Raw genomic sequence first — 20,000 nt, forward strand, 5'->3', positions numbered from 1 at the left:
AGGAGAGACGAAATAGAAAGGGTAGAACTAAACAGGCTCATCAACAAAAGGCAGCGATCGGAGAAAAGAAAGAGAAACATGGATGAAAAAAAAAACTATTCGGAAAGGTAAAAGTATTAAAGGGAGCGAGCGCAGACATGCTTTAGGAAGACAGCAAATGATATGTTAGAAAGATATAAATGACGTCACAGGGGTGCACTTCGGACCCAGGTGTATCAACACTTCGTCTAAAATATTGTTCATTTCTGTTCAGATTTGTTCATTGTATCCTTCGACTAATGTTCACGAGTTATACACGTGTTCTGTCTGTCGCCAAGTGATTTTATTTAGGAGACCCAACCCTTCCCCCCCCCCATTGACTCCCCTGTTTTGTTTATCTATTTATTTGTTTATCTATTTATTTATTTATTTATTATTATATATATATTTTTGTAATAAAATACTTTTTGGGCATGACTATAACCCCGATCTACCCTATGATGAAAAATAAGATTGTTTACGAATACCTGACTGTTGTGATCTACTAAAAATGTGTTGTTGAGTTTTGTTGGAATCAAGAAAAATAGTAAACGAATTTCTAAGGTAGAAACAGAATGTTTACCAAAAGAGCTCGAGAGAGGGAGAAAGTGAAAGAGAGAAAAAGTGAGAGAGAGAGAGAGAGAGGAGAGAGAGAGAGAGAGAGAGAGAGAGAGAGAGAGAGAGAGAGAGAGAGAGAGAGAGAGAGAGAGAGAGAGAGAGAGAGAGAGAGAGAGGGGCGGGGAAATAAAAAGCGTTTTTCGCATGAAGTTATACCAGAGTGTGTGTGTGTGTGTGTGTGTGTGTGTGTGTGTGTGTGTGTGTGTGTGTGTGTGTGTGTGTGTGTGTGTGTGTGTGTGTGTGTGTGTGTGTGTGTGTGTGTGTGTGTGTGTGTGTGTGTGTGTGTGTGTGTGTGTGTGTGTGTGTGTGTGTGCGCGAGCCCATTTTTTCCTTGTTTAGCCTGAGTTACAAGAATCTACCGCATGATATATATATCACAACTTCTTTAGTTTGATTGATCTTTTTTTCGTCCCATGCCTGATGCCAAGATAGTTTCATTATTCGTAGGGTCATCTAGGAGGAAACTTACCCGTCTTTTATCGTAGTATATATCAAGTCTAACTCCTTCACGTGAACTTCAGCACACACACACACACACACACACACACACACACACACACACACACACACACACACACACACACACACACACACACACACACACACACACACTCTTTCTCTCTCTCTCTCTCTTTAAGAGCTAAAAACCGGCGACTGCTCTTTTCTCCCTATCACCCGGGGACACTGAAAGAAACCCACACTGAGACAACTGTCCAACATTTCTCCCTGGGGAGATTTAAGCCCCAATCACACCAAGCTCACGACCTGTTTCCGACCACCAAGCGATCGGTCGGCGACACAAAACCTGTGCAAGCGATAGAAATGAAAAAGAAAAAAAAAATAATGTGATTGATAAGATGAAAATCTATGACTGGAGACTATCAGTGTGTGTTGTAACATATCTATCTATTGGTCTATCTATTTATCTATCTTATTACCGACTACCAGCGACTTCCAAAGACTACCTGCAACTGGTCGGCGACCACATGGTCGGAAACAGGTTGTAAGCTTGGTGTGACTGGGCTCTTAGACGAGGACCCAAGATCCATTGCCGAATCCTGGGCGAGATGTAGGTTTGCAATCACCGAAATCCCTTCGCAGCCCGAAGGGATTCCTCCCCGTCTTCTCTAATTTCCGCGTGAGAGGACGGGGGAGGAGGGTCGTCATGTACCTGGAGCGGGCCTGCTGTGGATGTACTGTGTCTTGCTGCATTGCTTCTCACCCGGGCAGTGGGCGGGATACAGGGATGACCCTTCATCCACGAGGAGCTAAGATGAGAGGGAGGGAAGGGAGGTGGATGGAAGTGGAGTGAGTGGGAGTGGACGCGGGCCTTTGGCTGGCTACCTTTGTTATAAGCGGGAAGAGGTCTTTGGTATTATAGAGAGACATTTGAGCTATCAATTATTACTGTCATTGTTATTGTTATTGTTGTTATTGTGGGTGGCCTGCTACAGCTGTCTTGGCGTTCTTGCAGAGCATATGCGAGCTGAAGAACTCTGTACGAGACGGCGTGGTCCTCTTCAAGGCGCTACTGGACGAACTCCGCAAGAACATGGAGACAGAGAAGCACAACATCAACTGCCTGGCCGAGACGCTTCAGGACGCCGTCAGGAGAACACAAGACAACATGCTCAGGGAGGTGGACGGGTAGGTAACCTGCAGAAGGCGCTGCTGGGGGCGTCCGTCTGTTCTCAGGATCCCGGTCGCTTCCCAGTCTCGTTCTTTTCGTAGATATGTTTCATAATTAGGAGCACTGTGTCTAAATTAGTTCATAAATTGAAATTCTAACTATACAGAATATTAGTACAAATATTTGTATATATTTATATATTGTTATGAGAGACATAACAATGTTAATTAAGATGTGTTTCCATAATTACTAGTTCCAACGGGTGACAATTATTAATAAAGGAAATCATGGTGCGCGTATATCTAGAGAAAACGATTTCTTGAAGGCGTGACTTTGATAAAGGTATATGACTTGATACCTGCAACAGAGCTATATCCTCTGTTGACACGGACCTTGTTTAGTAGCCGCTAGTGCTAGCAACTTGTAAACTACCCCTCTACTTGCCCAATGTGAACAGAAACTTAGTGAACTTGCCTCCAAACTATCCTAGTGTCAACACTGACTTGCCGGACAAGTTAACTTGCATCTAGAACTAGCGGCTACTAAACTAGTCCCGAGTCAACGAGTCTTAATAAACTGCGAACGAGACTTTTGTCATTGTACAGTGGTCGACTGAAGTCATGCTTTCAGATTTGGTGCAATGTTTAGTTGCGCTCATCGTTGCATTATCCTGCGTGGCAACTCCCCAATGCTACCAACTGTTCGTATGACAGCACGTGCCAGGAGTACCAACTGTTCATATGACAGCACGTGCTAGGGGTACCAACTGTCCAAATGATAACTATGATGATTCGGTTTAACATCACGAAACTTCCCCCTGTCAGGAGGCTAGGACGGTGTCCCTTACAGAGGACATTGTAGCGAGGAAATTCATGAACCATACCCTTGGTCCAACTCGCCGGTAGCAGGTTTCGAGTGATAACTATACGCAGCCAAATACATTCACTTGTTAGACGTTGACGTCAAATAGGACGGGTTTTGAAGGCGCAGTTGTCACCAATATAATATCTATTGAACGCCAATACTCGAGGGAGCTTCATCGTGAGAGGGGTTTGGGGCGAATGAACTGGCAGTGACATTTGCTTCATCTAAGCGAGAAGGACGTAAAAGGGGGGTGGAGACGTTCCTCTCCCACGCCTAACCACCTAGCTTTCTGAGGTATAGTTCACATTAGCGGTTTCAACCGTCGCGGTTTGAATCGCGGAGGTTCAGTGACAATGTAAGTCAATGGAGGTGTTCACACACAACCGCGCAGTTTTTCTTGACTATGTGGTACCGCCGCGGTTTCCGCGCGGTTCAAACCGCGAGTGTGAACAGGGCCAGTGACAGATGGAGAGGTGGAAATTCAGTTAGATGCACTACAGTGATTTAGGTCTCCTAGAGAGATGTGGAAGTCGTACGAGGTCTTTAGGTCGTAAGTTTACGATATGAACGACCTCGTAATTTTACGATTATCGTAATTTTACGAGTATCGTATTGAAACACGTTCCCTTCAGCTTCGCAAACAACACCAGTCACTGTAGTTCCTACTAAGTATTTCAGCGGCTTTGACCCATCGTTTTTCGCTCATATTTCCGAAATAACCATTCACATCAGTATGATATATTAGCACAGCCTAATTCACACCCTGCCCTAATTTTTTACGTTATAGTGCATTCACAAGTGTATTTAATTACGGTGTTTACTCTTGATATTAAGTGTGTCGTAGCCGACACCCGTGAAGTAAATCGAACAGGTGAAGTCGTGACGTCATCACAAACTACCTCGTGTATCCCAACTTCACTTGTTTGATTTACTTCACGGGTGTCGGCTACGACACACTTAATATCAAGAGTAAACACCGTAATTAAATGCACTTGTGAATGCACTATAACGTCAAAAATTAGGGCAGGGTGTGAATTAAGCTGTGCTAATATACCATGCTGATGTGAATGATCATTTCGGAAATATGAGCGAAAAACGATGGGTCAAAGCCGCTGAAATACTTAGTAGATGTGAAGCGAGATCCCTTGTGTTAGCTAAATCTATGTTCTTACATCTAGATTGTTCTTCACCAGTATTCTCGCTATGTCCTAACACAGGTTAGCCCAAAAGATGAACTTTCTCTTAGGCTCGTTTCACTCGTATCGACTTTTCGCCGTGCGCCATCCACGACACGACGTCGTACTCTCAAGTACACCATGGACGCTATCACACGACACGACTGCGTGTGAAAGCGTCCATAGACACCCGTGGTTATTTGAGAACACGACGTCGTGTCGTGGACGGCGCAAAGTCGATACGTGTGAAACGAGCTTTAGTCGACATGTCACATAACCCCAAAACGTTGTGTGACTTCATAGATAAGCCTCACATCACTGCACATGTGTTTAACTAGGTTTAAAGTAGGTTTTTGAGTTAATCTAAGTTATGTTCATAGATCAATACATGCGTACACGTACAGATAGTAGAATATACAAGGAGTCTCGTGTGTGTGTGTGTGTGTGTGTGTGTGTGTGTGTGTGTGTGTGTGTGTGTGTGTGTGTGTGTGTGTGTGTGTGTGTGTGTGTGTGTGTGTGTGTGTGTGTGTGTGTGTGTGTGTGTGTGTGTACGTTTACCTAGTTATGCTCATGGAGTCCCGTCTATTGGTGTTGGCAAATATTGTATTTTCATCTAATTTATTCCCGCGCGCGTTTAAGTGGCACAAACCTTAATCAAATTTCCCCATATTTGTACATAAACACATTAATGAGTATTCACGGGTGTTGTGTACATTAAAGTAGGTGAAAATATCAAGTAATCCAAGTAGGCCCAGAAGCTATTAGTGTGTGTGTGTGTGTGTGTGTGTGTGTGTGTGTGTGTGTGTGTGTGTGTGTGTGTGTGTGTGTGTGTGTGTGTGTGTGTGTGTGTGTGTGTGTTTCACCATGGTCTTTTGGATCACGTGTTGGACTCGTGATCGACAGCTGTTTCCCTCCCGGAAGAGAGCTCAGAGCTCATATATGACCGATCTATGGGTAATGCTGCGACCTTACACGCACACCCACACACCCAACTCCCCGCCCACGAGAGTTGAATAAACAACCCGCAGCGCAGCGACAGTGAAATTATCTCAGCCTTGGGCGGGATTTAAACCCGGACCTCCGTAGTGGCAGCCGTGAACTCTACCACTGCGCCACGAGTCGTGTGTATGTGTGTATGTGTGTACACATATATGTATTACTGAAATTGATAAGACAAATCAAGTAACAATCACAGGTTTGACCTCGGACATGTGTCCAACACACAAAACATGAGTCCAACTTGTTATGGACAAGGTTGATGCATGTTAGGTGCGGGACGTCAACAGACACCCACGTGCACACACACGAATTGATGGCGCAGTGGTAGAGTTCCCGGCCGCCCCTACGGCGGTCCGGGACTGAATTAATTTCAATATCGCTGCGCTGCGAGTCGTTACTCTAACTCTCGTGGGCGAGGAGTTGGGTGGGTGGGTGTGCGTGTAAGGTCACAGCATTACCCATAGATCGGTCATATATATATGAGCTCTGAGCTCTCTTCCGGGAAGGGAAACAGCTCTTGATCACGAGTCCAACACGTGCTCCAAGACCATGATGAATCACGTTCCCATCACCATGCTCGTGTGCACACATAGAATCACACAACTCCTTTACAAGAACCCCAGCACTCTCCCTCCAGCTGACGTCTGCTCCCCGTTCTTCCTCCGTCGACAGGCAGTACGACGCCAAGGACAAGCTGTTTAGGGCGCAGCTGTCGTCGCTGGGTGCCCTGCTCCCCATCATCCAGGTGCACCTCCTCATGTGCACGACCTTCTCCTCGTCAGCCTCCAAGTACGAGTTCCTGGATTTGGTGTTCCAGCTCATGGAACGGCTCGCTGCCATCGCACATCTCTCGCACCCGCTCAGGTGGGCACAACAGTACCTCCTCTTCTTCTTCTTCCTCCTCTTCCTCTTCCTCCTCTTCTTCCTCTTCCTCTTCCTTCTAGCGCGCTTCTTTGTCCTTTACTCCATTTTCTTTTGTCTTGTTCGAAAGGGAACTTCGAGGAAGAACGATGCCGGTTTCCTGGAGGCCGCGGGTTTTGTGCCACGGAGACCAGGGACAACGGATGGAGGGATTCAAGGGATTTAGGGAAAATGGCGAAGTTTGGGGGAGAATATAGTGTTAGGGAAGGGAAATAGGGAAGTAACATAATGTTAGGGAAGAAAAATGGGGAATTTTGGGAGGACCATAGGGAAATGGAGAATGAAAATGGGGAAGTTTAGGGAGAATATAGTGTTAGGGAAGGGAAATGGGGAAGTAAAATTATGTTAGGGAAGAAAAATGGGGAAGATTGGGAGGATCATAGGGAAAGGGAGAATGAAAATGGGGAAGTTTGAGAGAAACCTAGTGTTAGGGAAGGGAAATGGGTAAGGAAAAATGGGGAAGCTTAGGATGAACATAGGGAAATGGGGAAGTTTGGGAGGAACATGCTGTTAGGGAAGGGAAATGGGTTAGGGGAAATGGGGAAGTTTGGGAGGAATATAGGGAAATGGGGAAGTTTGGGAGGAGCATACTATTAGGGAAGGGAAATGGGTAAGGGGAAATGGGTAAGGGGAAATGGGGAAGTTTGTGAGAAAAATCTGGATATTTGTGAGGAACATAGGGAAATGGGGAAGGGAAATGGGAGAAATATGCTAAGACAGTCGAATGGTTTAGGGGTTAATCACATTTTGCTCAGTGGGATTATTAGCGTTGAACGATGATCGTCCATGGCTCAACGATGATCGTTAATAGCTCAACGATGATCGTCAAACGATGATCTTGATCTTGATCTTGATCTTGATTCTTTGTTTTTGAATGATGGGGCTGTTTTGCTTCGAGAGACCTACAACCAACGCGTTGATCCAAATAGTATCCCATAAAGTAGGTTGCTCGTCACCCGCCATTGGCTATGTGGTAGTTGTAGGATCATCGCACCAAACTAGAATTACCTTTAGGGATCAAATCTAGGAACGGGGACTAGGTCTGTCCTTCGGGACTCCTCCATTTTAGGAACTCTGTCATTGGAAGTCCGTCCATGACATCATACTGAATGACATCATCGTCAAATGTGACGTCATACTTAATGACGTCATCGTCAGATGTGACGTCATACTTAATGACGTCATCGTCAGATGTGACGTCGTATTGAGTGATGTCATCGTCATATGTGACGTCATACTCGACGTTATAGTTGTGACGTCATATTGAATGACATTGTTAGATGTGACGTCATGAGTATGCTCACAGTGTCGGAGTTGCTTTGAAATGAATGTGGTTTTCAAGGTTTATATCTAGTTTAAGGTTGACTAGGTGCCTCGTACAAGGTTAGACATGGGGACGAGTTTAGGCGTCTGTTTTTAGGAGATTAAGCAAAGATAAAATTCAATTCAATTTACTAGCCAGGCTTTGGGTAGTAGTAGTAGACGCTGTTGGTAGTTTTATGTTCCTTCTCTCTCTCTCTCTCTCTCTCTCTCTCTCTCTCTCTCTCTCTCTCTCTCTCTCTCTTCTCTCTCTCTTTTTTTTTTTTTGTCACTCCCCACCACCACCCAGTCCTACATTATCTTCCCTGAATGGAAATCCATTCATTGAGAGCAGCAGCAGCCAGCAGCCTCACATTGCTTAATATACTTGCAAATCTTTATTTACTTTGACCGGACATCAGCTCGCAAGCTGCAGGGTTGGCACACCATGTTACAATATATGTGTATATATATATAAACATATATACATATATATATATATATATATATATATATATATATATATATAATATATATATATATATATATATATATTTTTTTTTTTTCTTTTTTTTTTTTTTTCTAATAAACGGCGGATGGGGTGAGGGACGCCTCCCCCTCTCTCTTTTTTTCTATCTCTCTTCCTCTCTCTCTCTCTCTCTCTCTCTCTCTCTCTCTCTCTCTCTCTCTCTCTCTCTCTCTCTCTCTCTCTCTCTCTCTCTCTCTCTCTCTCTCTCTCTCTCTCTTCCTCTCTCTCTCCTTTCCTCTTTCTCTCCCCTTCACTCTCTCTCTCTCTCCCTCCCCTTTAATATTTCTTTCCCATTCCCTCTCCCCTTCCCTCTCTCTCTCATTTCCTCTTTCTCTCCTCTTCCCCCTCTTTCCCCTTCTCTCTCCCCTTACATTTCCCTTTCCCTCTCCCCTTCCCTTCCCTTTCCCTCTACCTTTACCTCTCTCTCTCTCTCTCTCTCTCTCTCTCTCTCTCTCTCTCTCTCTCTCTCTCTCTCTATGCCTAGCGCCATGCTCCCCCCTCCCCCTCATCATCCGCCACTTAACTGTCAATTAAAGATCAGACGCCCTTGAGTCGTCACCGTCATTGTATGTTTGTGCACAACCCTGTAGCCGCGGCCACTCGGGTCCGGGTTGCCCACTTGCCTGTTGTATATTGTCTACACGGGATTGGTACTATCGCATCTGGGGGTAGTGTGTGTTTGTGTCTGTGTACGTATGTACGTGTGTGTGTGTGACACCACATTGCCTGCCACCATTTGTATCCTCTCCTTAATCACCTTTCGTATCTGGTGTTTGCATCCTTCTGATACCCTGCTTGCTTGCTTGCTTGGCACCCGTAGATTGTGTTAAACACCACATCACAGGTTCTGCGTTTCTGGCTATTCCCTGGTGGCACTCCTCACAGATCTTAGTCTGGTAATCATTACGATACTAGTTTATACTCTCATCATCATTCTTCCCCTCTACCAGATTATGTCAATTCTGTCACTCTTCTGGCTCTCGTCAGTCAATTTCATTCAACTCAGTGTTCCCGGATTGATAGGGTTACATATGTCACTCTTGTATGCGTTTATAATCCACTGGGACTGTTCATTATCCATAGGATTTCATCATTTTTCTATAATATTTCATCCACCCATGTCTCTCTGTAATGTTGTACGAAGGCATCTTTCTATATCCCACTTAGTGGATTGCAGAGAATTGTGTATTTCGTAAAAATCACAAAGTTACTGTGGAAACCCTCTCTTCCATTTAACCTCCCTCCCCTTTAAAGAAACTTATATAGAATATAGAACAAGATGAAATGAATAACTCCCTTTTAATCCGGTGACATTATTAAATGAAAGACGTTTTTATTCAAGGAATGTGCTCGATGGAACCAGTCTGTACTTTGCACGGCTGTGTTTGGTAGCTTCTGCCGGAGCTTTCACTTTTTTTATTTATTTTCTGTAGTTCCCCCTTAACCCAACCATGCTCTTACATTTGAGATCAACAGGGCCGGATTCATCTATTTGTTTGCCATAGGGCCTAGGTCACAGTTTCCCAACCCTGGGGTCGAGACCCCAAGTGGGGGTCGCCAACCGTTTTTCCTTGGGTCGCCCAGACATCTTGTGTCTTTTTTTTTTTTTTCAAAATTATATGAATTCAATACAATAACCATGATGATGTTAACTTTGTCTTTTATAACTTTACATTATACTTGTCCCCTACTTTTTACAGTCAACAACTAGTCATATAAATCAACACATATACAAATGGGTCAAGTGGGGTCGCGTTCATATCATGAGGATTATATTGGGGTAACCTAAATACGAGGTTGGGGAACACTGGCCTAGGCCAAAGTCATCAGTGGGTCCTCAGATTTACAGAAATATGACATGTGTCAGTATCCAATATACTGACAAATTAGTTTCAGTGGGCAGCCAGTTACCCGTGGGACCTATGGCAAATTTATCATCGGGTTCTCAAATTTATAGAAATGTGATATGTGTCAGTATCCAATATACTGACAAATTAGTTTCAGTGGGCCGCCAGTTACCCGTGGAACCTAGGCCAAATTCATCAGTGATTCCACAACTTTACAGAAATATGACATGTGTCAGTATCCAATATACAGACGCTCCTCAACTTACGTTTTAGTTACGTTCCGAACGGCCGAACGTAACGTGAAAATGAACGTAAGTTGTTACTGTACGTTCCAGTAATGTATGACTATTCATACTGTACTATACATCCATAAATTCTATTACCGTATCTTATAAAACACCCCTAAATCATTAATTATAAACATAACATTGTAAAATAATAACATTAATTTCAAATAAATTAAATTCAAGCAACATAAAGTGAGATGGTGGAGGAGAAGGAGGAGGGGAGGAGGAGGAGGAGGAGGAGGAGGAGGAGGAGGAGGAGGCAAGGCACGTTCAGTCTGTCGTTTGTGCCATGTAAACAATGGACGCAGCGTCATGCGTAAGTATAGTTTGAACGTCTCGTACTACGGAGAGCGCGCTAAACTAAAAAATTCACAATTTTTTTTTTTTTGCAGTCAGTTCAAACTTAAAAAAAACAAAAAAACAAAAAAAAAAAAACGTAAAACGAATGAACGTAAGTAGAGGAGCGTCTGTACTGACATATTAGTTTCAGTGGACCCCTAGTTACCCGTGGGACCTAGACCAAATTCATCAGTGGGTTCCCAACTTTATAGGAGTATGACATGCGTCAGTATCCAATATATTGACAAATTAGTTTCCGTGGGCCCCTAGTTAAGCCAAAAGCCTGCTGTGCCTATTGGTAAATCCGGCCCTGAGTAGAAGCTTGATCCTAACACCAGATTGAAGATACTTATTTGCTTAGAATAAGGTAAACAAGAATAGGACCCTTGCAGCATTAGTTCGTAACCCAGTAGGCATAACAAATACTATGCATAGTACATAAGCCTATTAACTTTCCCACTGTCATTCCCTTAAATGTCATAACAAATGAAACTAACTTGGATGGAACGTTTTCTCATAACATCTCCTTGAAAACATAAATATCACTGGTTTTCTTGAATCTGGTTTCCATCGACATACGTATACTGTCTTCTTTTTCCTATGATTTTGTCATACGTAACACCACTCCACTCCACTAAATGTAACTTGAAGCAAGTTGCCTGATGTTTCCTATCAGTGTGTTAAGTACAAAAAAACATAAACGAGAAATCCCCCTAATGTATAGCCTCAATACAACTCCCTTCTCTCTTAATGTTGATCATCAAGACTCAGGCACAGCTAGATAGCATGCGCAAGTCTCACGTGTTTACCCGAAAACTCACCTACTTTGAATCTTTGACCCCAACTCCCAATTCAGCTCCCTCTTCCAAACCAGACCAGGGCAGAGTAGTCAGATAAGGAGCAACTTCAAGAGCGAGTTTGCGCGAAGCATCGAGCCTATGCTGTCGGGCATGGGCAAAGGCCGTGGCGAGTCTTGTCCGGCAGCCGCGTCCAGTTCGACCACAATGCCCTCAGGTAAGGAGCCTCGCCACTGATGGTGGGTCTGAGAGTATGTGGGACACACCACTTGAGGTGCAAAGTCCAAAGCTTGTGTTTACCTTTAAGGAGTGTGGTAAGCTACTTAACGAGGCTATAGTAGGGACTTGAGAGAAAATTCAGTTTGTGTGATTTGGCCTTGGATCATGTGTTGGACACGTGATCAGCAGCTATTACCCTGTTTACCTTTATGGAGTGTGGTAAGCTACTCACGAGGTTATAGTAGGGACTTGAAAGAAAATTCAGTTTGTGTGATTTGGCCTTGGATCATGTGTTGGACACGTGATCAGCAGCTATTACTCTGTTTACCTTTAGGGAGTGTGGTAAGCTACTCACGAGGTTATAGTAGGGACTTGAGAGAAACTTCAGTTTGTGTGATTCAAAATGCCCTTGGATCACGTGTTGGACTCGTGATCAACAGCTATTACCCTTCGGGTGAGAGCTCAGAGCCCATACCCACACGCACGCACCCAACTCCTTGCCCATCAGAGTTGGAGTGCCGGTTCGCAGTGCAGCAAAGCTGAATTTTTCAGCCCTGGACGGGACTCGAACTCAGATCGCTGAATTAGCGGTCGAGAGCAGTACCACTGCACAGTCGAGCCATATGTGTGTGTGTGTGTGTGTGTGTGTGTGTGTGTGTGTGTGTGTGTGTGTGTGTGTGTGTGTGTGTGTGTGTGTGTGTGTGTGTGTGTGTGTGTGTGTGTGCGTCTCTTAAGCTTTAACAGTTTGGGAGCGCTAGCCGCGGCCAAACTAAAGCGGAACGCACCTAGAAACGCACCGAGGGACGCGCCCAGCTCTGGATGTGTACATATGGGAGAGAAGCTTGCAGGTGTGTATACATGCATCCAGGAACTGAACTGAGTCAGTGATCACATGTGTATGTGAATATGAAGATCTGTGTATATGTTTTGTCTCAAAGGTATTTTTTTACTTTTGGATGAGTGTATAATGATACAAACGCGCCCCAGCAGTTGTACGTGCGTGTATATGCTTAAGTGTATGTGTTTGTGAAAATATACCTGTATAAGGAAATATATGCCTTTAAGAGTTGCAAAAATCATTTTTACGAGAGTAAAAGTGTGTATAGAACAGGTACATGAGCTTGTATATATAGTATAAATAAATATATGGTATGTTACTATGTTATATAATATATATAATATATATAGTATGTTACTATGTTATATAATATATATAATATATTGTACTATATCATCACAGTATAATTAAGACCAGCTTAATACACAGTTACGTCCAATCAGTCATGCTAAATATATAGTACATAGAGCATCAATATACAGAGACTTCTCTGTATTAGGATCTCTAAAAATATTCTAAATTCTCCAGTATTCGAGAGAAAAAAATGCAATTGAAGAGACCAGAAGTTTGAGGTCTGGTCGTGTAACAGCTCCTCAAAAAAAAAAAATAAATAAATAAATTAAAAAAAAATAAAATAAATAAATAAATAAATAAATAAATAAAATCCTAATATTTAGATCAACCCTCCCCCGCCCCCCCCCAAAAAAGATAATAAATAGATACAAAAAAAAAAAATCCAAATACAGGAGACTTTCGAATCTGAAAGATTTCTGAAGGAGGTAACTTTGTATTCAGGTGCTCTCGTGTTTGCACTAAAGTGTGTAAATCGATTTGTGAAAATATTTCCGTAGTCTGTAAATACTAGTCTTTCTTGATCCATCTATCTTGCTGTTTATGTCTGTCTGTCTATATCTATACCTTACCGTCATTACCTATTGTCGTCCTGTCTATTCCAACCGTATACAGCCTTACTTGTCTTCACTCTTACTCACCCACTATTCACACACACACACACACACACACACACACACACACACACACACACACACACACACACACACACACACACACACACACACACACACACACACACACACACACACACACACACACACACACATACATGCGCACTAACACACACACACACACACACATACGTACTAACACACACACATACACACACACATACATACACACACGCACACATACACACACGCACACACATACACGCACACATGTGTACACATACACGCACACTCACATCCCTCTCCCATTCCTACACTTGGCACTGGTGCCGCCACTCCCCCCCCCCACTCCCCCACCCGCAACCCTACCAACTCCCACTGAGGAGGCGTAGAAGGAGTAGAAGGAGTAGGAGTAGGAGTAGAAGGAACTAACGCCCTCCGCCCGACCTCCGCAGGTTCCTCGGGCTGCAGCGACAAGCACCCAGCGACGGCGACGCAGCAAGCGCAGCAGCAGGGTCCCCCAGAAGGCCCTTGCCTATCGCGCCCACCCTCGGCCGCTTCCATGGTCAACCCCTTCAGCGTCCCGGGGTCGCGCAGGTCCCTCTCCGCTGTCAAGCTCAAGATAATCGAAGCGGGAGGGCCCTTCGCCGAACACTGCAAGGGACACGAAAATAGGTTCAGGGTAAGTCCTCCCGTAGAAGAAGGAGGAGGAGGAGGTGGGAGGGGAGGGAAGGGAGGGAGAGAGGAAGGGGAAGGGGAAAGGGCAGGGGAAGGAGGTTGCGTAGATATGTGTTTGCGTGTGCGCGGATGCATGTAGGTTTTCGTTGTGTACGTGTACGTGTGTGTGTGTGTGTGTGTGTGTGTGTGTGTGTGTGTGTGTGTGTGTGTGTGTGTGTGTGTGTGTGTGTGTGTGTGTGTGTGTGTATGTGTGTGTGTGTGTGCGTGTGTCAGTGTACGCGCACGCATATACTTGCGTGTTTGCATGTGTATGCATTTGGGTGTCTGCGTGTGTATGTTTGCAAGATTCTATGTGTGTGCGCGTATTTGTGTGTCTGTGCATCTGCATGTTTGCATTTGCATGTGTGTGTGTGTGTGTGTGTGTGTGTGTGTGTGTGTGTGTGTGTGTGTGTGTGTGTGTGTGTGTGTGTGAGAGAGAGAGAGAGAGAGAGAGAGAGAGAGAGAGAGAGAGTGAGGGCTAGTACAGATCAGTGAGGGAGAGGGGGGGGGAGCAGACAGACACATACAAGAGAGACGAGGATGACAGACCAAAAGAAGGATATCGAGAAGGGAGGCTTAGTCCAGGGCTAGGGAGGTCGGAGGATCACATCAGGAGTCGCTTAAGAGTGACACAGAGCGTCACCTTTGCCCTGCGTGCGTGGGCAACTAGGCACGGGGCACTCGCCGTTGGGAATCGACCCCGGACAGCAAGAAGAGCCCGAAGGTCTCCTGTCCTATTCAGGATCCGGTCAGCTCATCGTGAGAAGCTTCGGGAGCGAGTGTCCTTCGGGCAACCCACCTTGGTCGGCTCCCCAGTGGCTAAAGACATCCTTCCCCCGCCCCCATTTCCTTAGGCCCCGCCCACTCCTACCTCGAGGTTCCGAACTATGAAGAACCACCTGACGGAGGCGAGGAGCCACCTGACGGAGACGAGGAGCCACCTGACGGAGGAGGCGAGGAGCCTCCTGTCGGAGGAGACGAGGAGCCACCTGATGGAGGAGGCGAGGAGCCACCTGACGGAGGCGAGAACCCACCTGACGAAGGCGAGGCCACCTGACGGGAATCAAGGACACGAGCACGAGGTATCACATTCCTGCAAGACTTCCCCTCTAGCTTTCTGATGTCTCATCCCAACCCTCCGGGAGGTGAGGGTGTTGCCCTGTGATCCGTTCGTTTTGTAAAGGTAAGAGAAGCCCCTCCCACATTCTTCTGTGCTGGCTTGCTATTGGCCAGCGTCTTCTAGAATGCAAGTGATATAAGAGAGGAGCAGTCTGGAGTACCGTAAAGTGCCCAAGTTATTAATTAGATACTTGGATTCCAAGCCGATGCATATTTTCTTGGCCTGTGATTGGCCAATACGAAATATCTTGGTCAATGATTGGTCACTTCAAATATTGTTGGCCTATGATTGGCCAATGCAAATTCTCGTGGCTTCTGATTGGCCGGATGCAAATTTACGTGGCCTGTGGTTGGATGAGGAAACAAAGAAGGTTGTAGAAGAGAAGAAGCGAGCATTCACAGATTGGTTACAAAAGAGGACGAGGGAGTCACATGAGAGGTACAAAGAAAAGAAAAGAGAAGTAAAGCAAAAGGTAAAGGGGGCAAAGAGGAGAGCAGATGTGACAGAGTATGACAGAAAATTTTGAAAGTAATAAAAAGATGTTTTGGAAAGAAATTAAGAGAGGAAGAGGAGGCGAATCAGGTAGGGAAGAAAAGGTAAAAGGTGCAGATGGAGAGATGATAATGGAAGAGAAGGCAGTAAGGGGAAGATGGGCAGAATATTTTAGGGAGTTGCTAAATGTGAAGGAGGATAGGGAAGGAAAGATAGCTGCAGTGGGAAATGCGAAGAAAATGAGAGTGATGAGTGAGGAGAATGGAGGAGAAATAAGGAAGGATGAGGTGAAGGCAGTTGTTAAGATGATGAAAGCAGGTAAGGCACCTGGTCTGGATGGATGCCATGCAGAATGTCTGAAAAAGGGAGGTCAAGTGATGGTGGACTGGTTGGTGAGGTTATTTAATGTTTGCTGGAGAGAGGGTAGAGTACCGGAGGACTGGAGGAGTGCCTGTGTAGTTCCTCTTTACAAGGGAAAAGGGGACAAGTGTGAATGTAGTAGTTTCAGAGGGATTAGCTTGTTAAGTGTAGTTGGGAAGGCTTATGGGAGGATCTTGATTGAGAGGATTAGGAGAGGAACAGAAGGAGTAATTGGTGAGGAACAGTGTGGATTTAGGACAGGTAGAGGTTGTGTAGATCAGATCTTTGTGGTAAGACAGATATGTGAGAAAGCTATAGGAGAGGGGAAGGATGTTTTCTGGACTTTTATGGATCTGGAAAAGGCTTATGATAGGGTAGACAGAAAGGCACTGTGGGAGGTTATGCAGATTTATGGGATAGGAGGAAAGCTTTTGGGAGCTGTCAAGAGTTTTTATGATAGTAGAGCTTGTGTCAGGATTGGAAATGGAGAGAGTGAGTGGTTTGAGGTAAAGGTGGGACTTCGTCAAGGATGCGTTATGTCACCCTGGCTGTTCAACTTATACATGGATGGGGTGGTGCGAGAGGTGAATGCAAGGGTAGTGGGTCAGGGATTGGAGATGGTTAAAGAAAATGGAGAAAAGTGGGAGGTGAGCCAGCTGTTGTTTGCGGACGACACTGCGCTTGTGGCAGGATCGGAGGAGGGATTGAGGAAGTTGGTGGCAGAGTTTGGGAGAGTATGTGATAGAAGAAAGCTAAAGATAAATGTGGGTAAAAGTAAGGTGATGAGATGTACAAGGGGTGAAAGTGGCAGTAGACTGGAAGTGAACATTAAGGGAGAGCGACTGGAGGAAGTGGATAGTTTTAGATACTTGGGTGCAAATGTAGAAGGAAAAGGTGGAGTGAAGGTGGAGATAGAATGTAGATTGAGAGAAGCGAGTAAATGCCTTGGTGGATTAAAGAGTGTAATGAGGAATTGACATTTAGGAATGGATGCAAAGAGGAGACTGTATGAAGGAGTGATTGTGCCAACAGCACTGTATGGGGGAGAAACATGGAACATAAGAGAAGAAGAGAGAAGGAGTTTGAATGTGTTTGAGATGAGGTGTCTGAGAAGTATGGTGGGGGTTACTAGGCTGGATAGAGTGAGAAATGAGGAGGTGAGGAGGAGAACAGGGGTGAAAAAGGAGCTGGGAGATAGGGTTGATGAAAGAATATTAGGATGGTTTGGACACATGGAAAGAATGAGTGAAGAAAGACTAGTAAAAGAGGTATGGAAGGCAGATGTGGAGGGAGTGAACATGATGGGACGTCCTAGGATGAGGTGGATGGATGGGGTGAAGGGGGCTTTGGGGAAGAGGGGAATGTCTGTTGAGGAAGGACGGGAGAGGACGGAAGACAGAGGTGAGTGGAGAATGGTTGTATATGGATGATGTTGTGATTGCATGAGGAGGAATGGGCAGGGGGGTGGGGGTGAGGTGGTATGTGTGAGCAAATTTTGACGCAGCTCGAAGGGATTTCTCCCCGTCCTCTCCTTATATGCAAGGGGGGACGGAGAGGGGGGGTCGCCGATTAAATGAAGCGGCCTTGCTGTGGATGTGCTGTGTCTTGCGACACTGCTTCTGACCCAGGGCGGTGGGCAAGGTGCAGGGATGACCCGTCATCCAGGAGGTGCTCAGATGAGAGGGAGGGTGGGAGGGGTGTGGAGTGTATTTAGGGATGAATTGGGTGGGAGTGATTTTATGCCTTTCCCTTTTTGGCTACCTCCCTTGAAAGGGGGAAAAAGCCTTGGTATATGTATGTATGTATGTGGTTGGCCATTACAAATTTTCTTGGCCTGGGACTGCCCAAAGCGAATTTTCTTGGCCTATGATTGGTCAATACGAAATTTCTTGGTCAATGATTGGTCACTTCAAGTATTGTTGGCCTGTGATTGGCCAATGTAAATTATCATGGCTTCTGATTGGCCGATGCAAATTTACGTGGCCTGTGATTGGCCATTAAAAATTTTCTTGGCCTGTGACTGGCCAATGCGAATTTTCTTGGCGTGTGATTGGCCAATACGAATTATCTTGGTCAATGATTGGGCCCTGCAAATATTGTTGGCCTGTGCAAATCCTCATGGCTTCTGATTGGCCGATGCAAATTTACGTGGCTTGTGATTGGCCATTACAATTTTTTGGGCCTGTGACTGGCCAATGCGAATTCTCTTGCCCTATGATTGGTCAATACGAAATTCCCTTGCCTTGTGATTGGTCAATATGAATTATCTTTGCCTGTTCCTGGTAGTTTCAAAGCTAAGGTAATACTGGCACGAGAGTTCCTGGGCCAATATTAGTGCCAGTATTGATGTGATTGTTGAGACATTCTGACAGGTTGACGTAAGTGGAGTAGGAAACACAGGAGTCTTAGTCCGAGTTTATTCCTGACTAGTTTCGCAGGTATGTTTTTTCAAAGGAATGGTGTACAAACGAGCTGTGGGCATTTATACATGAGGGGGAACTCAATACCTGGCAATATGGAGAGTTAGTGAGGTCCACCTCATGTATAAATGCCCACAGCTCGTTTGTAAACCATTCTTTTGAAAAAGCATACCTGCGAAACTAGTCAGGAATAAACTCGGACTAAGACTCCTGTGTTTTCTATTCCATTGATGTGATAACTGGAGGCGGCGACGTCAGTTTTTTTTAGACACTTGGATTCAGTAAATGAATGGAAACTGAACCAGTAAAGGTCGCCAGTAAGTGCCAGTATTAGGTTCAATGATGGTACACACCGTCAGTTTATGAAAAGGGCAGTCGGTGTCAGTACTGGCAAGTTACTGCCATTATCGGCGTCAGTACACGCGTCAGCCCTAAAGGGGTTATCACATTGGGCTATTTTTCCTCCAACCTCCGATTAATCGGCGATACCGCCCACCTCCAGAACTATTTTCCGCCGTCAAATCACTATACCAAACTATTTTGTTTTCCCAACAAAAAAAAATAAATAAATAAATAAAATCTCGTTTGATATGCTGGAGGAAAATTGTCTACATCCAGCATATCAGGTACCTTCCCGAAAGGTGCGGGCTGCAAATTTGCTCCAACAGTCGGAGGAAAAATAGCCCAGTGTGATAACGCCCTAGGGCAAGACAGTTATGACGTCATTGGCGGGGGGACCCCATGTACAGCATTGGACAACTTCCAGAGTGCAAGCATATAATAATTATACTAGTGTGTGTGTGTGTGTGTGTGTGTGTGTGTGTGTGTGTGTGTGTGTGTGTGTGTGTGTGTGTGTGTGTGTGTGTGTGTGTGTGTGTGTGTGTGTGTGTGTGTGAGTGTGTGTGTGCGTGTATCTGAATCACCACGTGTTGGACTTGTGATCGACAGTTATTACCTTCCCGGATGAGAGCTCAGAGCTCATATATATAGCCCAATCTATGGGTAATGTTGTAGCCTCACACATACACACACACACACACGCTGGATTTTTTCAGCCTTGGACGGGACTTGTACTCGGATCGCTGAATTAGCGTTCGAGAACGGTACCACTGCACCGCGCGCGAGCGCGTGTTTGTATGTGTATGTGTGCGTGCGTGTACGTGCGAGCGTGTGTGTGTGTGTGTGTGTGTGTGTGTGTGTGTGTGTGTGTGTGTGTGTGTGTGTGTGTGTGTGTGTGTGTGTGTGTGTGTGTGTGTGTGTGTGTGTGTGTGTATGATTCACCATGGTCTTTGGATCACGTGTTGGACTTGTGATCGACAGCTATTTCCCTCCCGTAAGAGAGGTGTGTGTGTGTGTGTGTGTGTGTGTGTGTGTGTGTGTGAGAGAGAGAGAGAGAGAGAGAGAGAGAGAGAGAGAGAGAGAAGAGATTGCGCGTGTTTGAGCGCGCGCGAGCATGTGTGTGTGTGTGTGTGTGTGAGACAGCGTGTGTGCGTGTGTGCGTGTGTGTGTGTGTGTGTGCGTGTGTGTGTGTGTGTGTGTGTGTGTG

The 20,000-nt window shown here is 45.2% G+C and overlaps 1 protein-coding gene across 1 annotated transcript in view; it reads left to right on the plus strand.

Moving 5' to 3' along the window:
- Nucleotides 1–20,000, plus strand: part of LOC143039611 (uncharacterized) — a 103,029-nt gene that overhangs the window by 69,994 nt on the left and 13,035 nt on the right. Inside the window, exons 5-8 of the mRNA XM_076209871.1 lie at nucleotides 2,111–2,283; nucleotides 5,977–6,168; nucleotides 11,401–11,540; nucleotides 13,801–14,027. Coding sequence (XP_076065986.1) covers nucleotides 2,111–2,283; nucleotides 5,977–6,168; nucleotides 11,401–11,540; nucleotides 13,801–14,027 — 732 coding nt within the window. The remainder of the gene's footprint in view (nucleotides 1–2,110; nucleotides 2,284–5,976; nucleotides 6,169–11,400; nucleotides 11,541–13,800; nucleotides 14,028–20,000) is intronic.

This window comes from Oratosquilla oratoria, chromosome 26 (assembly GCF_046742065.1).
Source record: "Oratosquilla oratoria isolate Oo_2021 chromosome 26, ASM4674206v1, whole genome shotgun sequence".
Taxonomy (NCBI): domain Eukaryota; kingdom Metazoa; phylum Arthropoda; class Malacostraca; order Stomatopoda; family Squillidae; genus Oratosquilla; species Oratosquilla oratoria.